General features: G+C 37.9%; 1 protein-coding gene across 2 annotated transcripts in view; it reads right to left on the bottom strand.

Annotated features, from left to right (window-relative positions):
• The window catches only part of UST (uronyl 2-sulfotransferase), a 292,405-nt gene that overhangs the window by 119,891 nt on the left and 147,058 nt on the right, over positions 1-25,456 (bottom strand). For both annotated transcript variants that reach the window (XM_041744455.1, XM_041744456.1), the window contains exon 3: positions 6,602-6,757. In XM_041744455.1, coding sequence (XP_041600389.1) covers positions 6,602-6,757 — 156 coding nt within the window. The remainder of the gene's footprint in view (positions 1-6,601; positions 6,758-25,456) is intronic.

Here is a 25,456-nt window from a genome sequence, read left to right as displayed (position 1 = left end):
GAGCTGCAATTGCCTCACCATTCCTGGTGCTTTCTGATCTATACATAACCTCTTAAAATGGGAGGAAGAGGCCAGTTAGCACAATAACTCCAGAAACTAAAGAGGGTTTATGGGGATATAAATTTTCTACCTTTCATGTGATGTGCTGGAAAACTGAAAGAAAGTGGTAGCAGGTGGAAAAGCATTAAAAATAATAAAATACGAAAGCACTAAAATATCAGAGAAAATATTTTTTTTAAAGTTCGAGGTGGGAAAACAGCATATTTTAACAAGAACAGGAATGAGTTTAAAATACTGGAGAAAAAAAAGTGCTATGAAATGGAATGTATCTAAAGGAAGATGTTAAAGTCACAGTGCATCTGAGAATGAAAGAGAATTAAGGTTTTATTTATTTTATTTTATTTTAGAGAATAGAGGCTTTAAAAAAAGGTAAATATCAAACAGAATTTATAATGCAGAGGATCTGTGAAGAAGGGACTTTTAATCTTTTGTTTTCAATCTAACTGGCTGGGATGGTAGAGCAGAAAGCCTTTACCTGTCAATTCTACAAACATACCAAGTCAGTCAAAGACTTCGCTCTTAACTTCTTTAGGAAATGCTTGTCAGCAGTAATTGACAGAGGACTGACTCCACTCTGGTCTGAACTCTCGTGTCCCTCCTGAGCAACTAGAGGCCCTATAATTTTGAAAAACATCTTAATGACAGAAAAGACATGTTTTTAATACATCAAAGGAAAATAAGGAGTAGCTCAGAGGAGAACTCTGTGGCCCTTTAACCTCAGAGACCGAGAGGATGGCAATAGACTCAGGTTACCTTTCCCTCTTCCTCTTGCCTGGGGAAGCCCTTCTAGAACCAGGCAGGATGGCCTTCCTATCTTCAACTCAGGGCAACACATGCCTACAATGAAGACTAAGTCCATCATGGGTAGCAATGATATGAATAAGGTGAAGACGCTGGCTCTGAATAGCAGAGAAAATCAATCTTGTGACTACCATTGGTCGGGGAGGAGAAAACATTCTAATTTTTGGGGACTTCTTGCTTTTTCCTCCTTTTACCTTTTCTTTCTACTGAATTTCCATTTAGCAGACTCAGCTTTTGTCTACAAGAATCCAAGATAAGACCTTGTTTCCAGAGTTGGGTAAACTCATCTCTCCTGTGACCTGGCGATAGATTCTCTGCTAATCTTGTTGGTTTGGTTTCAAGGTCTGGTTGGAGTAGCTTTGGTGCCTGTGGACAATGTCCCTACTACTATAAAATCAGGAAACTCTAGGGGTCATTCTGCGGAGACTTTTCCAGACAGGTCTCAAGCAAAGGAAACATTCCCAGGATAAATGTGCAGGCTCCCAAGGAGACACCACTCATTACTTCAGAGAAGGTTTGGAAGACTCTCAGATGAAAAAGGAACTTTGCTTGCTGAGTGGAGGGTTCACCTTAGTAAAATGAAAACTTTCCAATAATTAGAGCCTTTTGTGTGATGATTCTTCATCAGAATTATGCATGAAGACATCTTTGGGAATATTTTTCCCCAAAGATACAAATACCAGAACTCTACCCTTAAGAGTCTAACTCAGTACTTTGTAATAGGACCAGGAGACATGTGTCGTGAAAAAGCTCCCAAGATTTTGATGTATTAAAAACATGTCTTTTTTGATGCCTATCATGATTAAGAACAACTTATTTAATGGCTTCCCACTGTCCACTGAATAAAGTTCCTCCTCCTCAGCCTAGCATTCAGGGTTCTCTAGGATTTGACCCCAGTTTTCTTGCAAGTCTTATTCTTCCCTATTCTTCTTGAACACCTGCTCCTTCCCATAAAATGGGATGGTAATATCTTCCTAATATTGTTGATGAAAGGATTAGAAATAAGATGCACAAACATCTAGTGTGCTGTCTGGTGTTCAATGTACAGAGTTATTAGTAAGTCCTCCATAAATATTCACCAAAATGAATGAAGACACAATAGTGAGACCAGCTCCAGCAAGAAGCAAGTGAACCTTTGTTAGTAAATAGAGGCCAGATGCCCCTGCCATAGGAAAACCTGGCAGGAGCCCCCATGGCCTCTAGACCATCTTCAAATACAACTTGGTTTCTGTAGGTGAGTTTTCCTTTTTTGGAGTTGTGATGCTATACAGGCTTAGAGCTTACAACTGGCGAGAGCAAGGCAAAGGAAAGTTTAAAATATGGTGAAGCAATTCTCTTTTTGACCGAGAGGTGAAAGCAGTCTCAAGTGGATGGGCATAGGATCTCTGTCTTTTCCATTCTTTGAATACTTTTCAAGGTTTTGATCATTTGAATAGCTTTTGAATAGAGTCAAAGCAGATGTGAAGTTTATAGTGAAAGAGTAGCCTTTCCTGGCATGATTGGCAGAAGCAAAAGAAGAGGCTAGGGCAGCATTTTCCAAGCTGGAAGTCTGAGTTTTGTCTGATGCACGTGACAGCCACAAACATTCATAAAGACTCCCCTGGCCAACTAAGATTGGGAACTCTAAGGAAAGGACAGTTCAATAGACTATTAATTTTGTTTTTAACTGAAAGAATTCTCAGTCTTTAAAATGTGAACGATTGGTATAAATTTCCGAGGGGGGCCGAGGCAGCATTCCCTAAATTTATTTAACCATGATATTTTCTTTAAAAAATTTTTTTCAGTGTCTTAGGGGACTAAGATTTTTAGGAACACACTTAGGGAAATGTTGATATGATAGTTTTGACAGGATTCCTAGCCTGGTGTGACATTTCATTAAAAAAAAAAATACAGAGTTTTCTGGACTCTATCCCAGAATCTCCAGGAGAAGGGCCATTGTAACTTTATGTTTCATAAGGCTCTGCTGGAGATTCTGCTGTGCAGCCAGAATGGGAAAACAGTACATCAGGAGAATGGCTTTGGATTCAAGAAGACCTAGGTTCAAGTCTAAGCAGCAGACAGTCATTCTATTATATCTATTATATTACATTTGAAGTGACTTAATCTGGTTGTCTTAATTTTCCCATTCATAAAATAAATAATTATACCCATTCACTGGTATAATTTTTGGTCCAAAAGAATTAAATGAAGTAATGAAGCAAAATATTTTGCATGTAGTAGGTGCTGTTTCTAATTTGCAATTCTCAGTAGCTCTGACATTAATAAAAATAGTAAAATTATTTGCTCTCTTGTTCTGTTCGGCTCACATGCTGAGAATTTTTGCTCCTCTCCCACAAAAATGAAATAATTTTGAATCCTTTATATCCATGATGTGTTGTGGTGCACTCTGACCTTTGCTGTACTCTGAGCAATGATTTGAAAGAGGTGATTATAAGGCTTTTGGAGATCACATTCATGTCTTCTGGAAAATAGTTCCCTATCTTTCAAATTGTATATAATCTCCATTTTCCCAGAGATTATCTAAATCAGCCCAAGAAACTGAAATCTGGTTTCAGAGTATAAGTGGGATGATGTCATCAAGGGCTTGTATCATATATCCTGGAAAGGTCCAGCATTTGGCCAGCAGCAGGTGTCCCTGCTCTTCTCTTCAGGTAGAGTTTTAAAAATATAAACTTCAATGGTCTTTCTGTTTCTATAAGGGCAGATTTAATGGGATTTTTATTGATGTTGTAACATTTGGTGTCTTGTGCTCCCCTTTCTTTTTAATAATCCCTCCAGTATCTTATTTCATTAAATAGACTTAGTTAAACTCAGTATTCTGCTCCCGCATGCATGTGCGCACATGCGTGGGTGTGTGTGTTATGACAGCTAGCCTCCAGGGAGAAATGTATGCACGAATTTGACTCTGACCCCAAGAAGTGCCTCTGTGTATGAATGGAATGGTATAGATAATTCCAGTTCTATGAGTGGATACTATTCCAAAGTTCATTTGTAAGTCAGTAGTTGGGAACTTGGAACACATTTTCTCATAAAAGAAATGTTCTACATGGTGGAGAGAGACCCGGCCAGCCCCCAAGGGCCTGTTTAACTCCTGCTACACCTGAAGTCGGTTTGTTTCTAACTATGGGGAACAATGTTTCCATGGGAACATGTTTCCAGAGTTTGCTTAAAGGTTGAGAACCACTGACTGTAAAATGTTAACTCATCTCCTAAATCACATCTTCCTTTTTTCTTTAATAACTTATCAAGCAGCAGAGCTATTCTTACCACAAATTATTTCTTGAGTATATTAGGTTAAAATAATATTTTTTTTCCCTCTGCTTGTTTTATGCACTTTGTAACTTAAGCAAAAAGGATGCATATAATGGGAAAGAGTTCTTTTAAGCATTCTTGAGCTTTTTGGAAGTTGGGTTCTTGTCATTTCTTGGCTCTCTCTGCATGTCACACCAGTCAGTGAGCTGCAGAGAAGCAGCTGTCACTCGTTATGTTTGTTGTCATGTCCAAATTGTTTGTTTTTTCTCTACCTTATCATTCCCTGAAGTTTTTAAGACATGCCTTATAATTTAATAGGAATCTGGAATAATGAAGTCATGAAATATATTCCAGGTCACACTGACCACAGGAATCAGAAGTGTTTCAACTGCACCATACACAGATTATGCTAGAAGTTGTATAAATATATCACAGAATCATAGGGCTGGAAAGAACCTTAAAAGATTGTCTAGTCTGTTCCCTGGCTTCCAGACAAGCCAATCATTCCAAACAGATGAGAGCTAACCTCTCTTTTAGAGGAGGAGAATGACTTTGTCTTTAACCCTTCCTAGGTTTAACAATGTATATACCATTAGCAAGTTATTATTTTAAAATCTAACATGCTTCACTTGACCGTTATAACTGCATTTTGTTTTCTCATGTTTGCTTCTCATAGGAAACAAAGTAGGTACAAAGCCCCAGTATATTTAAACACCATATTTTGTCCTCTCTCTTCTAGTGCATTCCAGAACACCACAGTGTCTCATACTTTGGTTACCTTTGTCCTGTTCTCTCTGGGTTGTTTGTACCCTTTCAGCAGTGGGCACTAAAATCAAGCTACAGTGTTTTATGAGGCATCTGAGAACTGGGCATACACACTCTTCAGGTGTAGGAATAAATATAATCTGATACACAGACCCAAGGGCCTAGACTCCAATGAAAACCAAATTTAATAATTGTAATAACATCAAAGTAACATAGGCTAATTATTTATAGTCACTTTCTTTCAGGCAGTGACAGGGCATGATCAGATGAGCTTTTTGATCAGGTAAGGAAATGAAAGAGAACCTAGTTCTATTAGAGTTATTCATAAAATGTGATATCCTTAAATGTCACCAAGTGTACTTTTTCTGTTGAAAGCCTACTACACAACTTATAAGGGCTGATCTCAAATTATTTTTTGCTAATTGGAAATGACTTTTCAAGCTTGATTCTCAGCTGTTAGTGAAAGTTTTCATAGGAATGGGCTTTTTGATCTCTACACTGGAAGACACTGAACATACTGGCCTTACTGCAAGTACCACTAGGCAGTAACACTCTTAAAAGGTCCTGCTATCCCCCCAAGATAAAAGAGAAAGATGGGCTATTGTAAATTAATAATGAGATTCCTTCTGTTGGGAGGTTTTGAATGCCTCAAAGGTGAGGATTGTGCCAGAAAGAAGTGGACATGGGTAAAAATTTCCATAATTATGGTTTCAATCTGGTAGTAAACCATATGCCCTGTTTATTACCCAAATTTCTGTACTCATTGGGTGGTGTGATGGTTAATTTTATGTGTCAGCTTGAGTAGCCAAAGGGTACCCAGATTAAATAGTATTTCTGGGTGTGTCTGTGAGGGTGTTTCCAGATGAGATTAGCATCTGAACAGTTGACAAAGTAAAGTAGACCACCCTCCCTAGTGTGTCAATCCCTTGAAGTCCTGAATAGAAACATATGCAGAGCAACATAGAATTCTCCCCCTTTTTCCTGCCTTACTGATTAGGCTGGGACATCACATCTTCTCTTCCCCTGCCCTTGCATCAGGATTTACATCATTGACTCCTCTGGTTCTCATTCCTTCACATCCGGACTAAAACTGAATTGCACCAATGGCAACATGTCCACTTGTATGACTTGGCTACATTGAGATTGAGTTCTTCCCAGGAAATGGGTAATTCTTTGGCTTCCATTGAATATACCAAATGCTGCTTTGGAAGCTCAAGATCCCCTGAGCTTATCCATTATAAGAAGCTCATGCTCCTATCATCCAATCAGATTTCTGGCCCAAAGAGAATTTTCTCTTTATTATAACCATAAAAACTTAGAGCAGTTGTGAAAGAAAAGCAAAAGAAAAAAATATCAAAATAGTTTTCTGTTTTTGTTGTCAGGAAGTCAGCATTATTTGTAGCTCAGTAGTATAACTATTTGAGAATTATGCATTGCTAATTTTAGCTAAATAGACAATGATGAGTATACACTGTCCTTCATCCATCTTGGTAAAAGTATTGATGAGTATTCCCCAAAGGAATACTTTGGGGAAACTTCCTGTTTAAAGACTTCCTTCAGAATCTTTAACTTAAATTTCCTTCCACACACTGGTAAAAATACAGTATGACATTGCAACTCTGGTATTTGTTAGGGTGTTTGAGGGATGTCTTGTAAGACACCCACTAATTACACAAATGAATTGACACAAAGTACAATCTAACCATGGGCAAAGACAACTTACTTGTTCATTTTTAGTAAGCCTGGTTTTGTTGTGAATGTCTGATGTGACCAAATTGAATCCGTGCTTTTCTGACAAGATTCTCAGAAGCAAGACCACAGTACGACTCCCACACTTGCCTACTCTGTTGTAGACCACCTGGCTTGGGAAAGGTAGCACCTGGGAAAGAAAGAGAAAACAAATATAAGACTTTGGTTAGAGTACTTGGGATTCTTCCCTCAATTTCAGAACAATAAATGTCCGGTCACTCTAAATGAGAAGAGTCCATATCAAGTCAATGAGAGAACAGAAGCAATGAACTAATGTTTTTCCTTCATATTTTAACCTGAGAGAAATCTTGGACTCTGTATCTATCTCTGCACTGATACTTAAAACTGGGAAGATTTCATGCCAACTATAAGACTGATTATGAAGCTCCTTTTCTTTTTAGGAACAAACTATATAAATATGTGCTTTGATGACAATATGCTTTTGCAAGTTATATTATGGTTTATTAGAACTTAATTTGTAGAGTGGTCATGGAAAAATATAGTACTAAAACTTGAGACATAAATAAAAGCTCCCAATATAATTCACCCTTTCAAAATGTACAATTCAGTGGTTTTAATGGATTCACAAAATTGTGCAACCATCACCTCTATCTAATTCCAGAACATTTTCATCACCCCTGAGGGAAACTCCATATCCAATTAGCACTCACTTTTCATTTCCCTCACTACCTTGGTCCTGTGAAACCACTTATCTACTGTCTGTCTCTATGGTTTTTGCCTATAGCATTCCCGACATCTCTTATAAATAGAATCATATAATATGTGACCTTTTGTGCCTGACTTCTTTAAAGTTAGCATAATGTGTTCAAGATTCATCCATATTGTAGTATGAATCTGTACTTAATTCCTTTATATGGCTGAATAATGTTACATTGTATAGATATACCATATTTTGTTTATACATTCAGGAGTTGATGGACATTTGGATTATTTCCACTTTTTGGTTACTATGAATAATGCTGCAATGAACATTTGTGTATACGTTTTTGTGTGGACATATGTTTTTGATTCACCTTGTATATATCCTAGGAGTGGAATTGCTGGATCATATGGTAATTCTGTTTAATTTTTTTGAAGAACTGCCAAACTGTTTTTAATGCAGCTGCACCATTTTATATTTCCACCAGCAACACATGAGAGTTCCAATTTCTCCACATCCTTGCCAACACTTATTATTGCTCTTTTTTTTTAATAGCCATCCTAATGGATGTGAAGTGGTATCTTAGTGTTTTGATTTGCATTTCCCTGAGGACTAATGATGTTGACGATATTTCATGTGCTTATTGGACGTTTGTATATATTTTTTTGGAGAAACATCTATCCAAATCTTTTGCCTATTCTAAAACTGGGTTGTCTCCTTATTATTGAATTTTAAAAGTTCTATATTTATTCTGGATTTGTGAATATATGATCTGCAAACATTTTCTCCCATTCTATGGGTTTTCTTTTCATTTTCTTGACTGTGTCCTTTGAAGTACAAAAGTGTTTAATTTTGATGAAGTTTAATTTATCTAACTTTTCTTCAGTGGGTTATGTTTTTGGTATGACATCTAATAAACCATTGCCTAACCCAAGAATATTTTCTAAAGAGTTTTATAGTTTTAGTGGAAATATTTAGGTCTCTGATTAATTTTAAGTTAATTTGGTGTATGATGTGAGCAAATGATCTAACTTCATTCTTTTGCATGTGAATATCCATTTGTCCCAGCACCATTTATTGAAGACTATTCGCCCTCCATTTAATTGTTTGGCACCTTGTTGGAAATACACTAATCATAAGTGTATGAGTTTATTTCTGGACTCCCAATTCTATCCCATTGATCTATGTGTTTGTTCTTATGCCAGTGCCGCAGAGTCTTGAATACTCTTGCTTTGTTATAAGTTTTGAAATTGAAAAGGATTAGTCCTTCCAACTTCATTCCTTTTTAAGATTGTTTCAGCTATTCTGGGTCCCTTGTATCCTACATGAATTTTAGAATCAGCTTGTCAATTTCTGCAAAAAAGACAGGTGAAATTTGATAGGGATTGTGTTAAAACTATAGATCAATCTGGGGACTATTGCTATCTTAATAATATTAAGCTTTCCAATCCATGAACATAGGATATATTTCCACTTATTGAGTTCTCATTTACTTTGTTTCACCGATGTTTTGTAGTTTTCAGTGTACAAGCCTTACTTCTTTTATTCTTTTTGATATTATTTTAGATAGAATTATTCTCTTAATCTCATGTTTGGACTGATTGTTCATTGACAGAAACTGTTTATTTTTGTACATTGATCCTGTGTTCTGAAATCTTGTTGAACTTATTTATTAGATCTAATAGCTTTTTTTGTGTGGATTCTTCAGGAATTTCTATATATAAGATTATGTCATCTGCAGAAATGGTTTTACTTCTTCCTTTCCAATATGGATACCCTTTCTTTTTCTTTTCTAATTGTCCAGTTTATAACAATTTTGATAGACTAAGAAGCCATTATGAAAAGCATCTGATTAAGTATCTTTATTTCCAGTAAGGATAATATTTCCGTCTTGAATGCTCAGCATTGAGGAACAACTGACAAAAGATCATCAAAAGAGTCCGTAATTCAGAATATATCCATAACAGAAGGACATAAAAAGGCCCAAAGCTAAAGAATATAGTACAATATAAATACAAGTATACCCCTAATTGCCTACTCTATGTAATATGAACTTTGCCTTTGTAAATTATAGATTTACTTATTTTTCTGAAATATTTTATATGCAGAATAGCATTTTATAAATTTGGAACTTAACACTACTTGCCATTGGAGTAAAACATAATATCTGTATCAATCACTTAGTAATTATGTACCATTTTGATATAATTTTTCCAGTATGTATTTTTTTTTAATGAGCAATACCTTGTTTTTTTTTGTTGTTGTTGTTTTTTTTTTTTTTGTTTTTTTGTTTTGTTTTGTTTTTAGGGCCAGTATTTTTTTTTTCAGTCAGTATCTTCTAAAACATGCCATATACACACACACACACACACACACATATGTGTGTGTGTATATATATATATATAGAGAGAGAGAGAGAGAGAGAGAGCCTCCACATTGGTTGGTTGGCTGCTATGAGGGATTTAATGTGCTATTTAACAGTAATTAACACAATGATTCTGTTAAAATATGAGACCAGGAGTATCTTCAAATACAGCTGATCTTTCCAACCAAAAGCTAATAAAAGGCTTCAGGGTAAAAAGGTAATCAATCATTATAACGGGTCATTTTATTCATGTTTTTATCATTGAGTACCCAAAAAGTAAGCTCACTGGAACAACTGCAGAAGTTCAGATATTCAGATAAATCATATATGGTCTTCCTCATGAGGTTATGATCCAGGGAGGGTGAAATATAATAGGGTATTAATAGTGTTTGTAAATTGGACTTAACATAATAACCGGGCTGGGGTATAGACTATAGTTGTGACAGAGCTGCCAATATAAACAGAAATTTTCATTTCTTTGAAGAAATAAACTGCTTAAGATTTGGATGAATGCATTTTCTTGTCTTCTAGCATAACATAGTACAGCAAGGGTGAGTTGTTTGTTACATCTGAATTGCTGACTAAGAAGATGTGAGTTACCACATATGCAAGTGTTTTTTTTTTTTTTCAAGACTACAGGTGTATCTTAGAAGATTTAAATGAAGAACTGAGGCACTCAGTTACAAATCTTCAGTGAAAACTCTTAGCGTCTACTGAAATTTTTGAGGACTTAACACAAGCTTCCCATCTACTTCCTTTTGCTAATAACTAAAGATATTTATCTACCTTTTGGTTATTTCTTAGTTTTAAAAAATTGCTCATTCCAATTCTTTCATTAGTCTTATGGGAGGTTACCAAGTAAGAGTTATAAATAATTAAGAAGAAAATTTTTGTCATGACAAGAAAAAAATGTTTTAACTATGTATGGTGACAGGTTTAACTATACTTACTATGGTGATCATATTGCAATGTACACAGATATCAAATCATTATGGTCTGTACTTGAAACTTATATAATGTTAGTTGTCGATCAGACCTTGGTTAAAAGAAAAAAAAAAAAGAACACTTACATAAAAACAAGAATCCCTGCATAATTCCCACAGCTGTATCTACAATAATATTTGAAAAGGAAAGAGAGCTTAACATCCCCACTGTGACTCTATTTTTACCACTTCTTTAAACACCAACATACAGCTACAGGGTATGAAAATTTAGCTACAACATGTGTTTTCAGATGAAGCTTCTAGAATCAGTCTAGTTATTGTTAAAGACATAACATACACCATCACAAACATAAACCTTTCTCAAAGTTAAGATGGGGCTTTTAAATAATTTTCTAAAGGAACCTGTGTAATGCTCTGGAAACTGGCAAATTTTAGGCAGGCTAAATCAATGTGTTGATGTTGGATAAGGTGTTAAAATTAGCAACAGCAACAAGTTGATTCATCTCCACTTTGGTAGAGCTATAGATCTCCTGAAAGTCTGCTTTAAAAATCATTGTCATTTTTTTATTTGAAGAGTTCTTCCTGGAAAAGAAGGGGGAAAAAAAGGAACTGATTTTTATGAAAGGCTGAACCTAACCCAGTCCTAGGCTCTGTGCCATGTAAACGCTTTTAATCCTTGTTAATACTACTGAGTCAAAATAGTGTAACTGTCTTCATTGTAGCTGTGCACTTCTCTAGGTGGTTAAATGATCAAATAATTTAAGCATCATTAATCACACCTAAGTGATTCTCCTGTGTGGCCCTCTCTTCTCCATACATGGTAGATTCATAGAACAACAGAGTTTGAGGTCTAGAGCAATTCAGAATAATCCACCCACTCTAATCCCCCCACACCAGCACTACTACTCTCTATCATCCTCACTCCCAGCCCAATGTATGTTTGGCTTGGCTAGACTTTTCTTTCATGTTGTGTTTTCATTCTCTCGAGTACCCTATGAGGGAGATATCATGACTATTTTTAGATGAACAAACCAAGGCACAGAGAGATCATTTGATATTTTTAATGTCAAAGAGTGGCACATAACAGCTAAAGCCCAGCTCATAGCTCTCCTGATCCCTAAGACAACAGTTAATATATTATAATATCAAATGGTGAAAATAATGTTTAGTGTGACTTCTGTAAGAGAGACTATTTCCTCTTTTATGTCTTGAATGTTTCCAACTCCATTAAATGCTATTTTGTCAGCAGTCAACTATCACAACAGTGTTGTTGGCCATTATTCATCCATTACCCAAGTCTCTGGAATGCTCAAGTGGAATGGATAGGCGTTAAGTAGTTTCTTTCTCCTTCCAGAGGATGCACCATAGAAGCTAATGTAATCCCAGAGTGTCAAAGCAGCTATTGGGTGAAGGAGAGTAAAAGAGTAAAAATATTCACCCCTTCCCCTAGTCTACTGTAGGCAATCACAGAGCCTTGGATACTGTGAACCACTTCCACCAAGAAAGGAAAACCAGGAAGCAATAAGTCATAGTAAAACATATATGAAATCCTAAATACACTTGAAATGTCTATCAAGACAAAAAATGCCTTCAAATGATAAGCTTAATGACTTCTAAAGGCCTCTTAAGGTCAACCTCAACATCCCCATTTTTTTCAACAGATATTTGCCCATTATCAGGAGAAAACTATAACCCAACTGTAAATTGCATACAAATTGTGAACACTTACTCTTTCTTTGGATGCCCTATAAAGAAGTACACACTAAAAGTCCTCATCCTCCCCCACTCCCCAAATGATTCTTCATTCTTGGCAACTATGGTTATATGAATGTTATGTCTGTGGTTTCTATTTTATGGCCAATTTGTAAAAGTGAAGGGAGCTCCAAAATAGTTCACTCTATGAATTATATATTTTTATGTTGCCTGCCTTGTAAGTTCTGCAAATGCCACAAATCCCCAGGGGCTGACAGGCTTGTGTGGAACATGCCAAATAAACAGAAGTCTTTCCAAAATCCTGAGCACAACAGTAACTACCACCAGATGACGTCCACAATTTCAATCACTTGTCCCTGGTTTGCAATGGGAAGGGGGACAAAGCAGACTTTCTAGGTAAAAAGCAAGCTTGGTCTGGACCAAGACTCTCATAGCCTATGATTACAGGACTCTCTGGGGACTGGTCTTGTTGGAAGAATTAACATCAATCCCACTTTTAAGTCTTTGCAAAATGACATTTAATATGGTATGTTACAAGCTGTGGTTCCCAAATGGCTGTATATTTGAATTACCTGTGGAACTTTAAAACTACATTTTTCTGGGCCCTACTCTAAGACTAACTGAAACAGAAGGTCTAGGATGAGGGTCAGGAATACAGCTCTCAAATGCTCCCAGGGGCCTCTGCTACGACTAAAGGGCCAAGGTGGAAGAGTGGGTTCTGTGTGTGAATGCTAGAAGGGAGTTGGGGAGGAGGAAAGCACTGTCCCTTCTTCCTTGGGTCTCCCTTCAGTCTCCCTGGAGTGCTGATGGCCTCCAACCCATAGTTAAAAGTCACAATTAGCCCTGACAAATATGCTTACACTACAGTAATGCCTACTCACCCAGGATGGTTAGAGAGCAGGTGTGTTGGTTAACTGAATATGTAGGTTATCTGAAATTCATACTAAATATCGTCAAAGTATTAGACCTAACTTAGAACTAACGTTATGCTGAAGATGAAATGACTTTCTCTGAGAAACAGAACTGTACCTTGTGATTTTACAGCCCATCTTTCCCACGGTTACTCATATCAATGTGGGACAGTCAGGGCCAGGGCTTTGTGAGGCCCAAACTCAGGGGCACTTCTGCTCCTCACTGTCCTTATGACTTTGAGCAGCAGTTCAAATCCATTTGGTGAACCCTCATTTAAAGGACTCTGAGGATACTGCAGGGGCTAGGAATCAGCCATATTACACCCTCCTCATCCATAAAAGTGGAAGGTGTTAGAAGCCAAGAAATAATCCTCTCTTCTTTAACTATTATTCACTTTAATCTTTATTGGTATTAAGATATAACCCGGAAATGCCTTAAAAATTAAAACTTGATTTTAATATTTTTCCTTGTCAGACACAGTCATAAAAGAAATAGAAAAAAAAAAACACAGTTCCAGTAATTTGTGCTGATAACATGGATTCCAGCTCCAGGGTGTACATAGTTCTCTTCTGGAAATTTTGACATTTCTGTCCATGTCCCACTCTTTTCTGGGCTGGTCATGTAATAAATCTTCTTTTATGTTCTTATGTTTCTCTTCCTTTCCACAGTTTTAATCACTTCCAGCTCTCTGTTTATTTTAAGACCATCACCAAACACCACAGCCTGCACAGGGCTTCAACCTTCCAGCTGTGCTTTCCAGAACTCTGGTGGCCATTGTCACTGACTTTTGACTTTTGCCTAGGTCCTCTGACAAATGCATCTCCATTTGGTAATCACCATCAACTTTCCAGACCCCTGGGCTAATTTCCTCCATTCTAGAGGAGGAAACACTTAGGACTCATTTAAGAGTTTGGGGTACTTGAGTAGCACAGTCAGCTAAGCATCTAACTCTTGATTTCATCTCACGTCATGATCTTAGGGTCCTGGGATCAAGCCCCATATTGGGCTTCCTGCTTAGTGGGGTGTCTGAGATTTTCTCTCTCCCTCTATCCCTCCCCCAGCTCTCTCTCTCTCAAATAAATAATAAATAAATAAATATTAAAAAATAAAACCCTATATGTTCCCTCATTGCCAAACCTCTTCAATAGAAAGTTCTTTCTATCCACAACTCTCAAATGGCATTCCTGTGTCTAATTAATTCATAACCTATCTTATCCCAGAAGCCTTGCCAAATATGAACCTTATGCTTTCTCTTTTCCTCCTGCTGCCCCTTGAAACAATCTCATGTCTAATGCTATCTACAGAAAGACGAATAGCAACAAATCCAGTACAAGCCCATCTGTTTTATTTCTGTAATAGATTGAATATTTCATGTGCATAGTGGGTACTTAATAAATATGTGTCTTAATTCAATAGACTGGATAAAAATACCACTAAGTGTTGTAACAGAACCAATGCTGTCATATTTGTCATTATTAAGGATGCTCTTTTGGTTGTCTTCTAAAACTAAAAGAAAACCTATCCACTTTTCTCAACACTCATATTCTGAAATACTCTTATTTGCTCTATTACATAAGAAAAAGTTTGGTGATATAGAGAAAGTTCCCTTGACTTTCCCCTTGGCCAAAGTACTTGCATGACCTTGAGCAAGAGACCTTGAACAACTTCTCTGGGCCAAAGTTTCCACAACTGTAAATTAGGGATATTGAACCCAATGATATCAAGGTTCCTCCCTATTTATTATGTCCCACAATGTTAAGGTAGGACTGCATAATAATTAGAGATGTTCAGGGATTATCTAAATGGCATCTTGTACTTCTAAATATTCATTCCATTCTGGTCTATCTAATATCCTTATCTCCATTATATACATCATTATGTTTTTTCCAGGAATGTAATACCCTTCGTATTATAACAGAATCCTCATACAAAGAAGCAATTTTCACAAGAAGATAGAAGCAATTTTTGGCTGTGATGATTAAACCATTATAGCTGGAACTTTGAAGTATTCTTCAGGGAAAAAAATGATTCCTAGTTTGATTAAAAACTTAAATTTCAGATGACCTTGGGTGAATGTTATCAATGGCATGGACAAGACGATGAATACTCTCAGATTTCAAATTGACAAATGCAAAAAAAAATCACATTAAGAAAAAGCAGATTCACTTTTAATTTTGCAACATTCTTTATGCTTCTTTGTCTGGTCAGTATACAAGTAATAGGCAAGAAGAAGCCCATAATCTGGGTGTCTTGTTACTACTGTATGTTATAGTTTCTAAAGTTCAAACCTCAGTTTGGTCTATAGATAACTGAGTCAGTGGAACACTTACATGTTTGACAGAAAAGAGAAATGATATACACATGATATCCTGAGCAGAATGTGGAGGATGCATCAGTGATAGAGGCTAAACCATCCTGAAGGAATATTTCAAAGTAGTACTTATTCTTGCTTCTAACATATATGGTAGCCCTACTGCACTTGTGCTCAGAATCTCTGCCCACTCTTCTAGGAGCCCTTTAAACCTTCTCAATGGCTTTTATAATCCAAATCAAATGGAGAAACCCAATGGGGATTTGGCACTCCTACTGAACCCTCCTCTTCCTGTGTATATGCTTTCTATGTTTTGTTGAAGTCAAAGACACTATAAATGATATTGCTGTAGTAAATCTGAGGAAATTCCAGCCATTTCCAGCACTTTCTTATATGTTATGTATTCTGTGATCTACAAGTTCCTTATTAAACAAAACTCAGAAAGAGAACCACAGATTTACCAGAAAGAACAAAGAAGGACTTGGGTCCTCAAATTAGTTCTAGAACTGGAGTTGTTCCATTTTTAGTATTAATCAATTCAATTGACTTTTATATTAAATTTTGGAGCAGGAAATGGAATTATGCAGATGCCTTTGGGTGATCTTTCCACCAGACCCATATACTTAGTTTTTAACTCTCCATTCAGATCTAGAACACATTTTGTCTTAATCACATTCCTCTCTAAATAAAACATTCCTAGACATTTTAGTTTATACAGACTTTTAAGATTTAAGAGTCATAAAACTTCAAAAAAGAAGTGGGGGGGGGACGCCTGGGTGGCTCAGCGGTTGAGTGTTTGCCTTCAGCTCAGGGCGTGATTCTGGGATCTGGGATCGAATCCCACGTTGGGCTCCCTGCATGGAGCCTGCTTCTCCCTCTGCCTATGTCTCTGCCTCTGTGTCTCTCATGAATAAATAAATTAATCTTAAAAAAAAATTTTAAGAGTCTCCTTTAAAGTTAAGCTTTATTTCTTTTTGCTTTATTTTTTTAAAATAAGAATTTATACTCTGAGCCCAATCTAAAAACTGCTTGTTATAATGCAATAGAAAAGTGTTGATTACTGATTGTAAGTTTCATAATTTATAGCAGGTATTGCTGGCATGGGCCAACTACTCAATTTAGAATGGTATCCTCTGGATGTTGGGAGGTGAAGGTGAGAACAGTCAATTATTCTCGTTAGGAATGTCACGAAAGAAAACTGTCCTCACTGTAAATAGTACAAAGGCTGGAGGAACAGCCGTGTTTGGCTGTCAATACCCCCATTCTCATCAAAGCACCTATTAAAGGTTTTAAAGACCAAAGGTTTAGATTTCCTGTTCATTGTGAACCCCATCGTTATTTTCCATTTAAAATGTCTGAATCAAATTTTAGTTTGAGTGTGAATTTGCAGCAAGAAACTTATTCTTGGATTCAAATGATCATTGTTTAAATTCCTTGGCTGAGTTTAAGGTTTTTATAACATAGCCCACAATTTAAAATAGTGTGGCAGATTGGTACAGTAACAGCCCCAAATTGGTCCCATCTCTTGCTATCCACGCAAAACGTCACCTCTTTCCACACAGATCTTGCTCCTGGCCACACAATTTGCTTTGGTCAATGAGACATTAGGAAGCACAGTGCAGGCAGAGGCCTGAAAGGAGCTTGCACACTGGGTCTGGACCCTGCTTGCCTCTGGGAGCCTTTCCCCCACAATATGAACTGAGGCTAGCCTTCAGAAGCATAAGAGACCCCGTGGCATATTGAAAACTCTGTGGCTGAATTCAATAGATCATTGCTCTATGCTCTTTGCTGAGTGCCCATCATTTAGTTAGTGGCATGAAATGAACCAATTATTGTGATGATTTGATTGTCTGTTTCCGACTAGACTCTAAATTCCATGACTGTAGGGGCACATCTGCTTTTCTTTACTGCTGTATCTTCAATACCCAGCTCAAGAAATAGCTACAAAATAAATGAATACAATAAAGGCTATGACAAGGATGGTGCCCTGTGTGAAGTCACAATTTAACAAAGGAACTAAACACTGGCCTGCTTGTTCTGATGCCCTGTGGAAGTGCTTCGCTAGAATACGAATACATTTAGTAGGAGAAGAGGAAGAAGGGGTGATGAACTTCACCTAGCAGGGCAAAAGACTGATGATCTGCAGCTCTAAGAACAACTAGCTTAAGTGTGGCTAAAGAATTTCTATGATTGCTTTATGTAACATCTCCAAAAATCAGTGAGGGTGCTTTTGTTTGCAGGTAAGAGAAAACCCAAACCAATTCAAACGGTAAGGAAAACATAGTCTCCTACAAATAAATAAAAGAAAAATGTATTCTTTTTCAAAATAGATGTTATTAGGTATAGAGATCTTAGGACTCATTCCATATTTTTGTTCTATCCTGGTCTGCCACTGTAGTATGTTATTACTGTGCTCAGACTAATGTTCCTCATGTTTCATGATGACTGCTCCAATTCCAGCCATTACATGTAGAATGACACAGTCCAGGCAGGGAAGAGACTCTCTTTCTTGGATGTTTCCTCTAAGATCTAAAAATCTTACCTAAAAGGTCATGAGAAAATTTCCCCTCACATTTCTTGGCTAGGTCCAAGCCAGCAGCCCTCTCTCAAAGAACCATTAGCAAACAAAATGAGACAGCCTTTATCGGCTTAAATCACTTAGGAGTTACCCTTGAGCTGAGAATGGGATTACCTTTCCCATAGGGTACAATTTAAGCAGATTAGTAGATTTCTGCTAAAGAGGAGGGACTGTGGGGAAATGGATTTAGGGGGAAGCAAGCAATAGAGTCTGCTTTGCAAAGTACTCAAAGGACCTATTGTTCTCAATTCTTCAAAAATCCATTCTTGAAAACCCTATTCCTCAACTACAAAAAACGGAATAAGAATGGTAGACGGAGAACATTCCAAAAAACAAGGTTCTACTTGCTGGTTGTGTCCCAGATATACTTCCAGGGCTCCTCCAACCCCTCCGCATAGATTTGCTGATAGCTGGCGAAGGGGACAGATGATATACATTCCCCTTCTACATAAACGACATCATGCCTTACGCATTGAAATGAGGTGAAGAATTAGCAACAAGGTGAACTTGAGCTGTAAGATTAACTCCACAAAAGAATCTAGAATTCATAAGGTATTTTTAGCTGGAGATGGTAATAAGATATTTAAATTGCTCTCAGATGAAGAAATGTCATACTGCCTACATGTTGGAGGCTTTTCACAAGTACATTTTTTTCCTAAATGGATTAATTTTGAGTAAGTATGGCACATAGGGGCACCCGGGTAGCTCAGCTGGTTAAGTGTCTGCCTTCAGCTCAGGTCATGATCTCAGGGTCCTGGGATTGAGCCCCCAAATCTGTTTGGGGCTCTCTGCTTAGCGGGGAGTCTGCTTCTCCCTCTGTCCCTCCCCTCTCTCATGTTTGCACCCTCTCTCTCTCAAATTAATACATTTTTTAAAATCCTAAAAAAAAAAAAAGTGTGGCATGTAATGCAGACCGAACCCACCAGCATGTAGAGGAGTATGTAGACTGGTTTTGATTTGTTTTCATTCTTCACTTGGTGCTAAGTAAACAGATTTTTCAGAAATTCCCACCAAGATAGATGAAGTATCTTGTTTCCTATGGGGTACTATGATTACATTCAGGTTATCAAACACTGCTAAAGGAAAAAGATTATTCCCAAAATTGCTTTTTAAAAAACTGACATGAATATTTGCCATCAGAGTTTTACTATAATAAATAGAAATTACTGTTACTACAGAGAGAAGGACAAAGGAAGACTACTTCTGACCCACTGGATGTAAAACTTATGATTTTCTCCATAATTGTCAAGGAGTTGAATCCGAATTAGGAATGAAAAAAATCTTTATAAGCAGAGTTCATGGTGAGATAGACAGATGTGGTAAAATAAAGAAACCTGAAGTTTGAAATGAGAGGAAGGGCCACAGGTTTTAAGCATTCACTGCTGATTCTCTTGGACCAGAGCATCAATTAGGCTGGATGACCAACCTACACTACTGAAGTAAGGAGTTCATCACCCACCAAAATCTCCACTCCCGGCTCCCACCAGGGACCACATGTTGGAACAGAAAGCCATTGAGATCTATCAAAAGGTTGGCTGAAGGACAAGATACATAAGGAAGATTGTTTGAAGGACAGAGAATCCATCCATTTCTCTGTACACTCCAGAATTTTAGTCTTGGACTGAGTTGAGCTATTACAAAGCTATCTATTGGAGCATAATTTCTTGGCCCCATCAAGAGCTACCTTGACTGAGTGATGTTTTCATGTTCTTTGTGGTCATCAAGGAACACCATAAGATATAGCATCACACAATCCAGTTCTGCGTTTGTGATACGGAAGTTATAAACCACTCTGTCTCTTAACTTCCTTTTTTCTTTTTTTCTCATAGCAGGGCTCTTATTTGTTGACAAAAATGAGGGACTCCTAACTCTGGGAAATGAACAGGTGGCAGGTAGTGGAAGGGGAGGTGGATGGGGGGGATGGGGTGACTGGGTAACGGGCACTGAGGGGAGCACTTGACAGGATGAGCACTGGGTGTTATACTATATGTTGCAAATCGAACTCCAATAAAAATATACAAGAAAAATTATTTGTTGATATCTTACATGTAATTATCCCAATTTATAAAACAACCCAATACTGTGAATACAAGTACTCCATATAGAAGATAAAAAACTGAGAATTAGGCAAATTAAATAATTTGTCCAAGGTCAGTTGTAGAGCTGGTATTCAAGCCAAACTCATGCTCTTTAATCCACTACACTACCTGGAAAACTAGTATATTTCTGCTTTATGGAAAAAGAGAAGTGTGTAACCATTTATGGCCTCATTTTTCTCTTGGCTACCAGGAAGTTCAGAGTAAAAGCTGTTCAAGTATAGCAATTTTTTGGAACTTAGGGTTCTGTATGTTACAGCTTCTATTTGAATTTATATTTTCCATGGTTCTGATAAGTCTTTGTTTACATTTTATCATTTCATTTTACATTTTCTATAAATGGCCCCAAATTGTTTGAAGAATGAGCAAAGTTTTAAACACATCCACCAACAAACAAATAAAATGTATTCCCATTATTTTGTGGTCTGTTAAAATATCAGCTTAAAATTTATCTTTTTTGTTGTTTTGTTTTTTTGCCTATGGCATATCCACAAACTCATGGTAGACCAGCTGCAAGCTTGACTCAGTTTCTAGTCATTATTATAATTAACAACACTTGTAATCTTTCCTCCTTCATCTGGTAGTAGTATCTACATTTTCTTTTAGAGCATCACCCCCTTCCCTGCTCTGTCCTTGAGATTTTGGAGGGCTGCCCTCAACCCTGCCTCATGGGAGGATGTTTGAACTGAGCACAGTCAACCAGTGCATTCCATCCACTGGACTTGACGACTGGTTAACAGATGGGCATCTGACCTTAAGTGTCCATCTCGGAATTTGTAGGCTTGTTGAAAGTCAAGTCCTTTTTCTACTATAATTACTGAATGAGATGCTTGCCTGAGCCTAAAGGCAATCATTTAACCACCAAAAGAGAAATGCACTCACTAGCTTGTAAGGCCTTGGTAAGGCTAAGACCTCAAAGTACTGTTACGATTTTTCCCCTCCCTCCCTGCCTCTGTTCCTTCTTCCTTCTTGCCACACCCTCCCCCTCTCTCTCCTCTTCTTTCTCTCCCCCTTCCTTCTTGCCACACCCTTCTCTTCCAGAGGGGGGACCCTCCCCCTCTGTCCCTTCTTCCTTCTTGCCACATCCTCCCCCCTCAAAGTACTGTTATGATTTTTCCCCTCCCTCCCTGCCTCTGTCCCTTCTTCCTTCTTGCATACCTCTCCCCCCTCTCTCTTTTTGTCACAGTATATGGTTTTGAGCCCAGTACATAACAGGGATGCAATAACTGTTGAGTGATTAACCAGTTATTATCGTGTTCCACATTAAATGTGGATATTTTATTTGTAAAGTAAACATATACCATTTTTGTATTATTGACTGCTTTCTTTCATCTCCACAGTCTTCTCATATTTAATATGGAAAACTAGCATTTTTCAAACCTAATACCAATGACCTAAAATATTTTGAAATGATGGCCATCTCTGTGGCAGAATCTGCTTATTGCCTACCCAATAACCATTCTTCCTTGCATCCTAATGGAATCATGGTTTCACTCTTGGTAAAAACATCCCCAACTAAAAATATTCATACTCTCAGACTCATCTGAAGCTGTAGGTGACCAAGTGATCAAATTCTGGCTATTCATTTAACAAATAAATGAGATCTAAATGGACATTGCTGCAATGGTCTTTTAAGAAATCTATTAATAATGGGTAGACTCATCTGGCATCCTTTTTCAAACCTTCGCATTTAATTCGTTTCTCCTTCCTGGAACAGAGGCACAATGCCTAGAGGTGTAACAGCCATTCTGTGACCATGAGGAAACAAATATAAGGATCATTGTACAAGCAGAGATCTACCTACTAATGTGGACAGTGGAAAAAGAAAGGAGAAAGATTCTCTCACTGTGGCATTATACCAGACCTAGGCTGCTTCTGGCATGAAATAAATAAAGCTTATCACCTGTTTAGGCCACTGTCATTTGGTTTTGTGTTGCTTTCCACCAAATGCATTTCTAACAGATGCAGACCTTTCCCCTTTTAGTTGTTGATAAGTTTATTAATGTTTAAAAACAGTCACAGGTATTATTACCCTCCGAGCAAATCAAGAGCACTCATGGTGAAAAGAACTCCAGTCTCAAACCATTCCTTTTGGTCCTGCTGTGTGTTGACACTGCAGTAGCAGCACCATTAGCTTAAGAATTCTATGTCTATGATCAAAATATGTCACTGGGAAGCTTTGTGCTTTCTCTCTTCAAGTGCTTTAACTTTAAAATTCCTTCACTTGACAAGGTGCTCTCTATTCTTGGGTAGTTTATAAAATATTTATGGTTGGAAGTCAAAGGTAGCTGGATAAGGAGATGTGTCTGTTATAAACTCCATCTGTGCTACCAGCCTGTCAAATATAACTCACTGCAGTGCCTTTAATCTGCTCAGTTATGGTAAAGACTCCCTGCAGTAGATGGATCAGGTTGACTTAAAACAACACAAAACACACTAATTTGCTCAGAAACACAGCAAAGAGTCCTTCAGCCCCAAGGTCCTCATCCCCAGTTTCAGTGTAGAATCGTGAAGTCTGTACTTTGCATACTTTGCACCTGGAAAATTATGTGGTCAGTAAACAACTCTTGACCTAATTCTGTGAGTTGCTCTTAAGGCCAAACTATGTTCTCCAATCCGTCATGGGGAGTGATCTCATCCAGAGGATCACTTGCATCCAAGAGTGGAAATGCAATTTTATTTTTCAGGAATTTATAAACAATCCCTTTGAAGCTTCAGAGAAGCAATACTCGGTAGGCTTTGACATAAAGTTTAGAACTGTGTTTAGAACTGTGACTTGGAAAGGTTTCCCTACTCTTTCTGCTGGTCAATATGCTTGCAAACAACCTACACATTGGAAATCTTTGGAGAAAACCTGTTATAAACTGCAATCTTTTCTCTTTTCTCCCCTCCTTCCCTTCTTTCCTTCTTTCTCTCCTCCCTCTCTCTCCTTCTCTCCCTCCCTCCCTTTCTTGCATCCTTTAGTAGAAAGTTTAAAAATCATGGTGAGTTGCAAATCCTTCATTTGTGTTTGTCATTTTCCTTTTAAAAGATGTTTCCTTGTCTGTTGGAAAAGTCCATGTGGATATTTGCACAAGATTATAAACTGCTCCACTTGGATTCCTGCAAACATGGTGAACACTTGCTCCCTCAGGCAGGTGCTATCCTGCTTGCATCTTGTCTCTTCACCTGTGGGCCCAGTGGCCTCTCTTTAGGGGGCAAGTAGTCATGGCATAAATCAATCTTTCTTTTTCTGTCTCCTACGCACAAGTTCATAGAGAGCAATTTTTCAAATCATGTTGAGAATGTTAGACACCAAAAAATAAAAGCATATCATGTCAACAAAGTTTGTGTGGTTAATTCCATACAACTCCAATGAAAGTTCTAGGGTAAATGCAGAGCATCTGATTCTAGACAAGAAATTCGACATAAGCATTAATATTAGAAAAGTAAGTAGAGACTTAAGTTCTTTTAAAGGGCCCAGAGCAATGGAATCAAAGGGGCAGAGACAGGCCTGCATCTCTTAGATTCTCAAGAAACACTTGTTTCACCTTTTGTAGTCCAGCCCCATATACAAGGGTGCAAATCCTGAACCCATGCAGTCTAGTTGAAAGAAAATGACAGTCCTGTCTTCCTGGGAGTGACACAGGGCTCCTGGATGATCCGGTACCCAAAGGCCAAGCCCCCTTTCTGGAGGGGATTGTGAATGACTGAGAGATATGAACCTAGGAAGTCCACCCCTGCATGATTACCAAGGAGAAAATCAGGATACCTCTGCACACGTACTGGATGGGCTAAAATTGAGGACACAAGTATTGTTCAGCTAAAATGTACTGCATGGAATGGCTAAAATGAACAACTCAGAAAACAAGAGATGTTAGCAAGGATGCAGAGAAAGGGGCACCCTCTTATACTGCTGGTGGGAATGTAAGTTGGCACAGCCACTCTGGAAAACAGTATGAAAAGAGAAGTACCTCACAAACTGCAGTTGTACTACTAGGGATTTATCCAAAGGGATACAAACATGGTGATTTGAAGGGGTACCTGCACCCTAATGTTTATAGCAGCATTGTCCATAATAGCCAAACTGTGGAAAGAGCCCCCATCATGTCTACTGACAGATGAATGGGTAAAGAAGATGTGGTGTATATACACAATGGAGTATTATTCAGCCATCAGAAAGGATGAAATCTTGCCATCTGCAATCATGTGGATGGAACTAGAGGGTAAACAAATAAGTCAGAGAAAGACATGTGATTTCACTCATATGTAGAATTTAAGAAACAAAACAGATTAATATAGGGAAAGGGAAGGAAAAATAAAATAAGATGAAAATGGAGAGGAAGGCAAACCATAAGAGACCCTGGACTCTAGGAAACAAACTGTGGGTTGCTGTAAGGGAGGATGGTGGGGGGAAGGGGTAACTGGGTAATGGGGATATGGAGGGCACGGGATATAAAGAGCACTGAGTGTTATATAAGACTGATGAATCACTAAATTCTACCCTAAAACTAATAATACACTATATGTTAACTAAATTGAATTCAAATAATTTTTTTAAATGCACTGCAGGGGCACTTCGGTGGCTCAGTGGGTTAAGTGTCTGCCTTCGGCCCAGGCCAAGATCCTAGAGTCTCGGGATGAAGTCCCATGTCAGGCTCTCTGCTTGGCGGCTGCTTCTCCTTCTCCCCCTGCTCATGTATGCATACTTTGTCTCTCAAATAAATAAATAAATAAATAAATAAATAAATAAATAAATAATTTTAAAAATGCACTGCATGGGAGGACCATCTCTTCTCAAATCAGGATGTAGGCAAAATTGTGAAGTTGGCAAAACTCCAGTATCCCCTTTCTCCTCCTCTTCCCTTCCTTTGGCCTAATTAACATTAATTTCCTACTATATGCTGAGAGGTAGTAAAGAAGTGCTGATGCCCTTGTAGGGATTCTGTGTGGAAGGGCAGTGATAGGTGCGAGGTGAGGTGTCCTGGCAGGAACACCCAGCCCCTGGAGTGGGGAGGGAGGGGCTGCCACAGAAGGTTCTACAGCAGGGGTGGTGAAGTTTTACTGTCAAGCACCGGATAGGAAATCTTCTAGGTTACAGAGATCATATTTTCTATGTCACATATTTGTTTACTTCACAGACTTTTAAAAATATAAGAACCATTTGGCCTGTGGGAGGTATAACAACATCAGCTGATTCAGCCCCGGGGCCAAGTGTGCTGACTTGTCTTCTAGAGGAAACTGTATTTGTGCTGAGTTCCTAAGACATA

The sequence above is a fragment of the Vulpes lagopus genome, chromosome 2 (assembly GCF_018345385.1).
Source record: "Vulpes lagopus strain Blue_001 chromosome 2, ASM1834538v1, whole genome shotgun sequence".
NCBI lineage: Eukaryota > Metazoa > Chordata > Mammalia > Carnivora > Canidae > Vulpes > Vulpes lagopus.
This window is presented reverse-complemented; position numbering and strand designations above follow the sequence as displayed.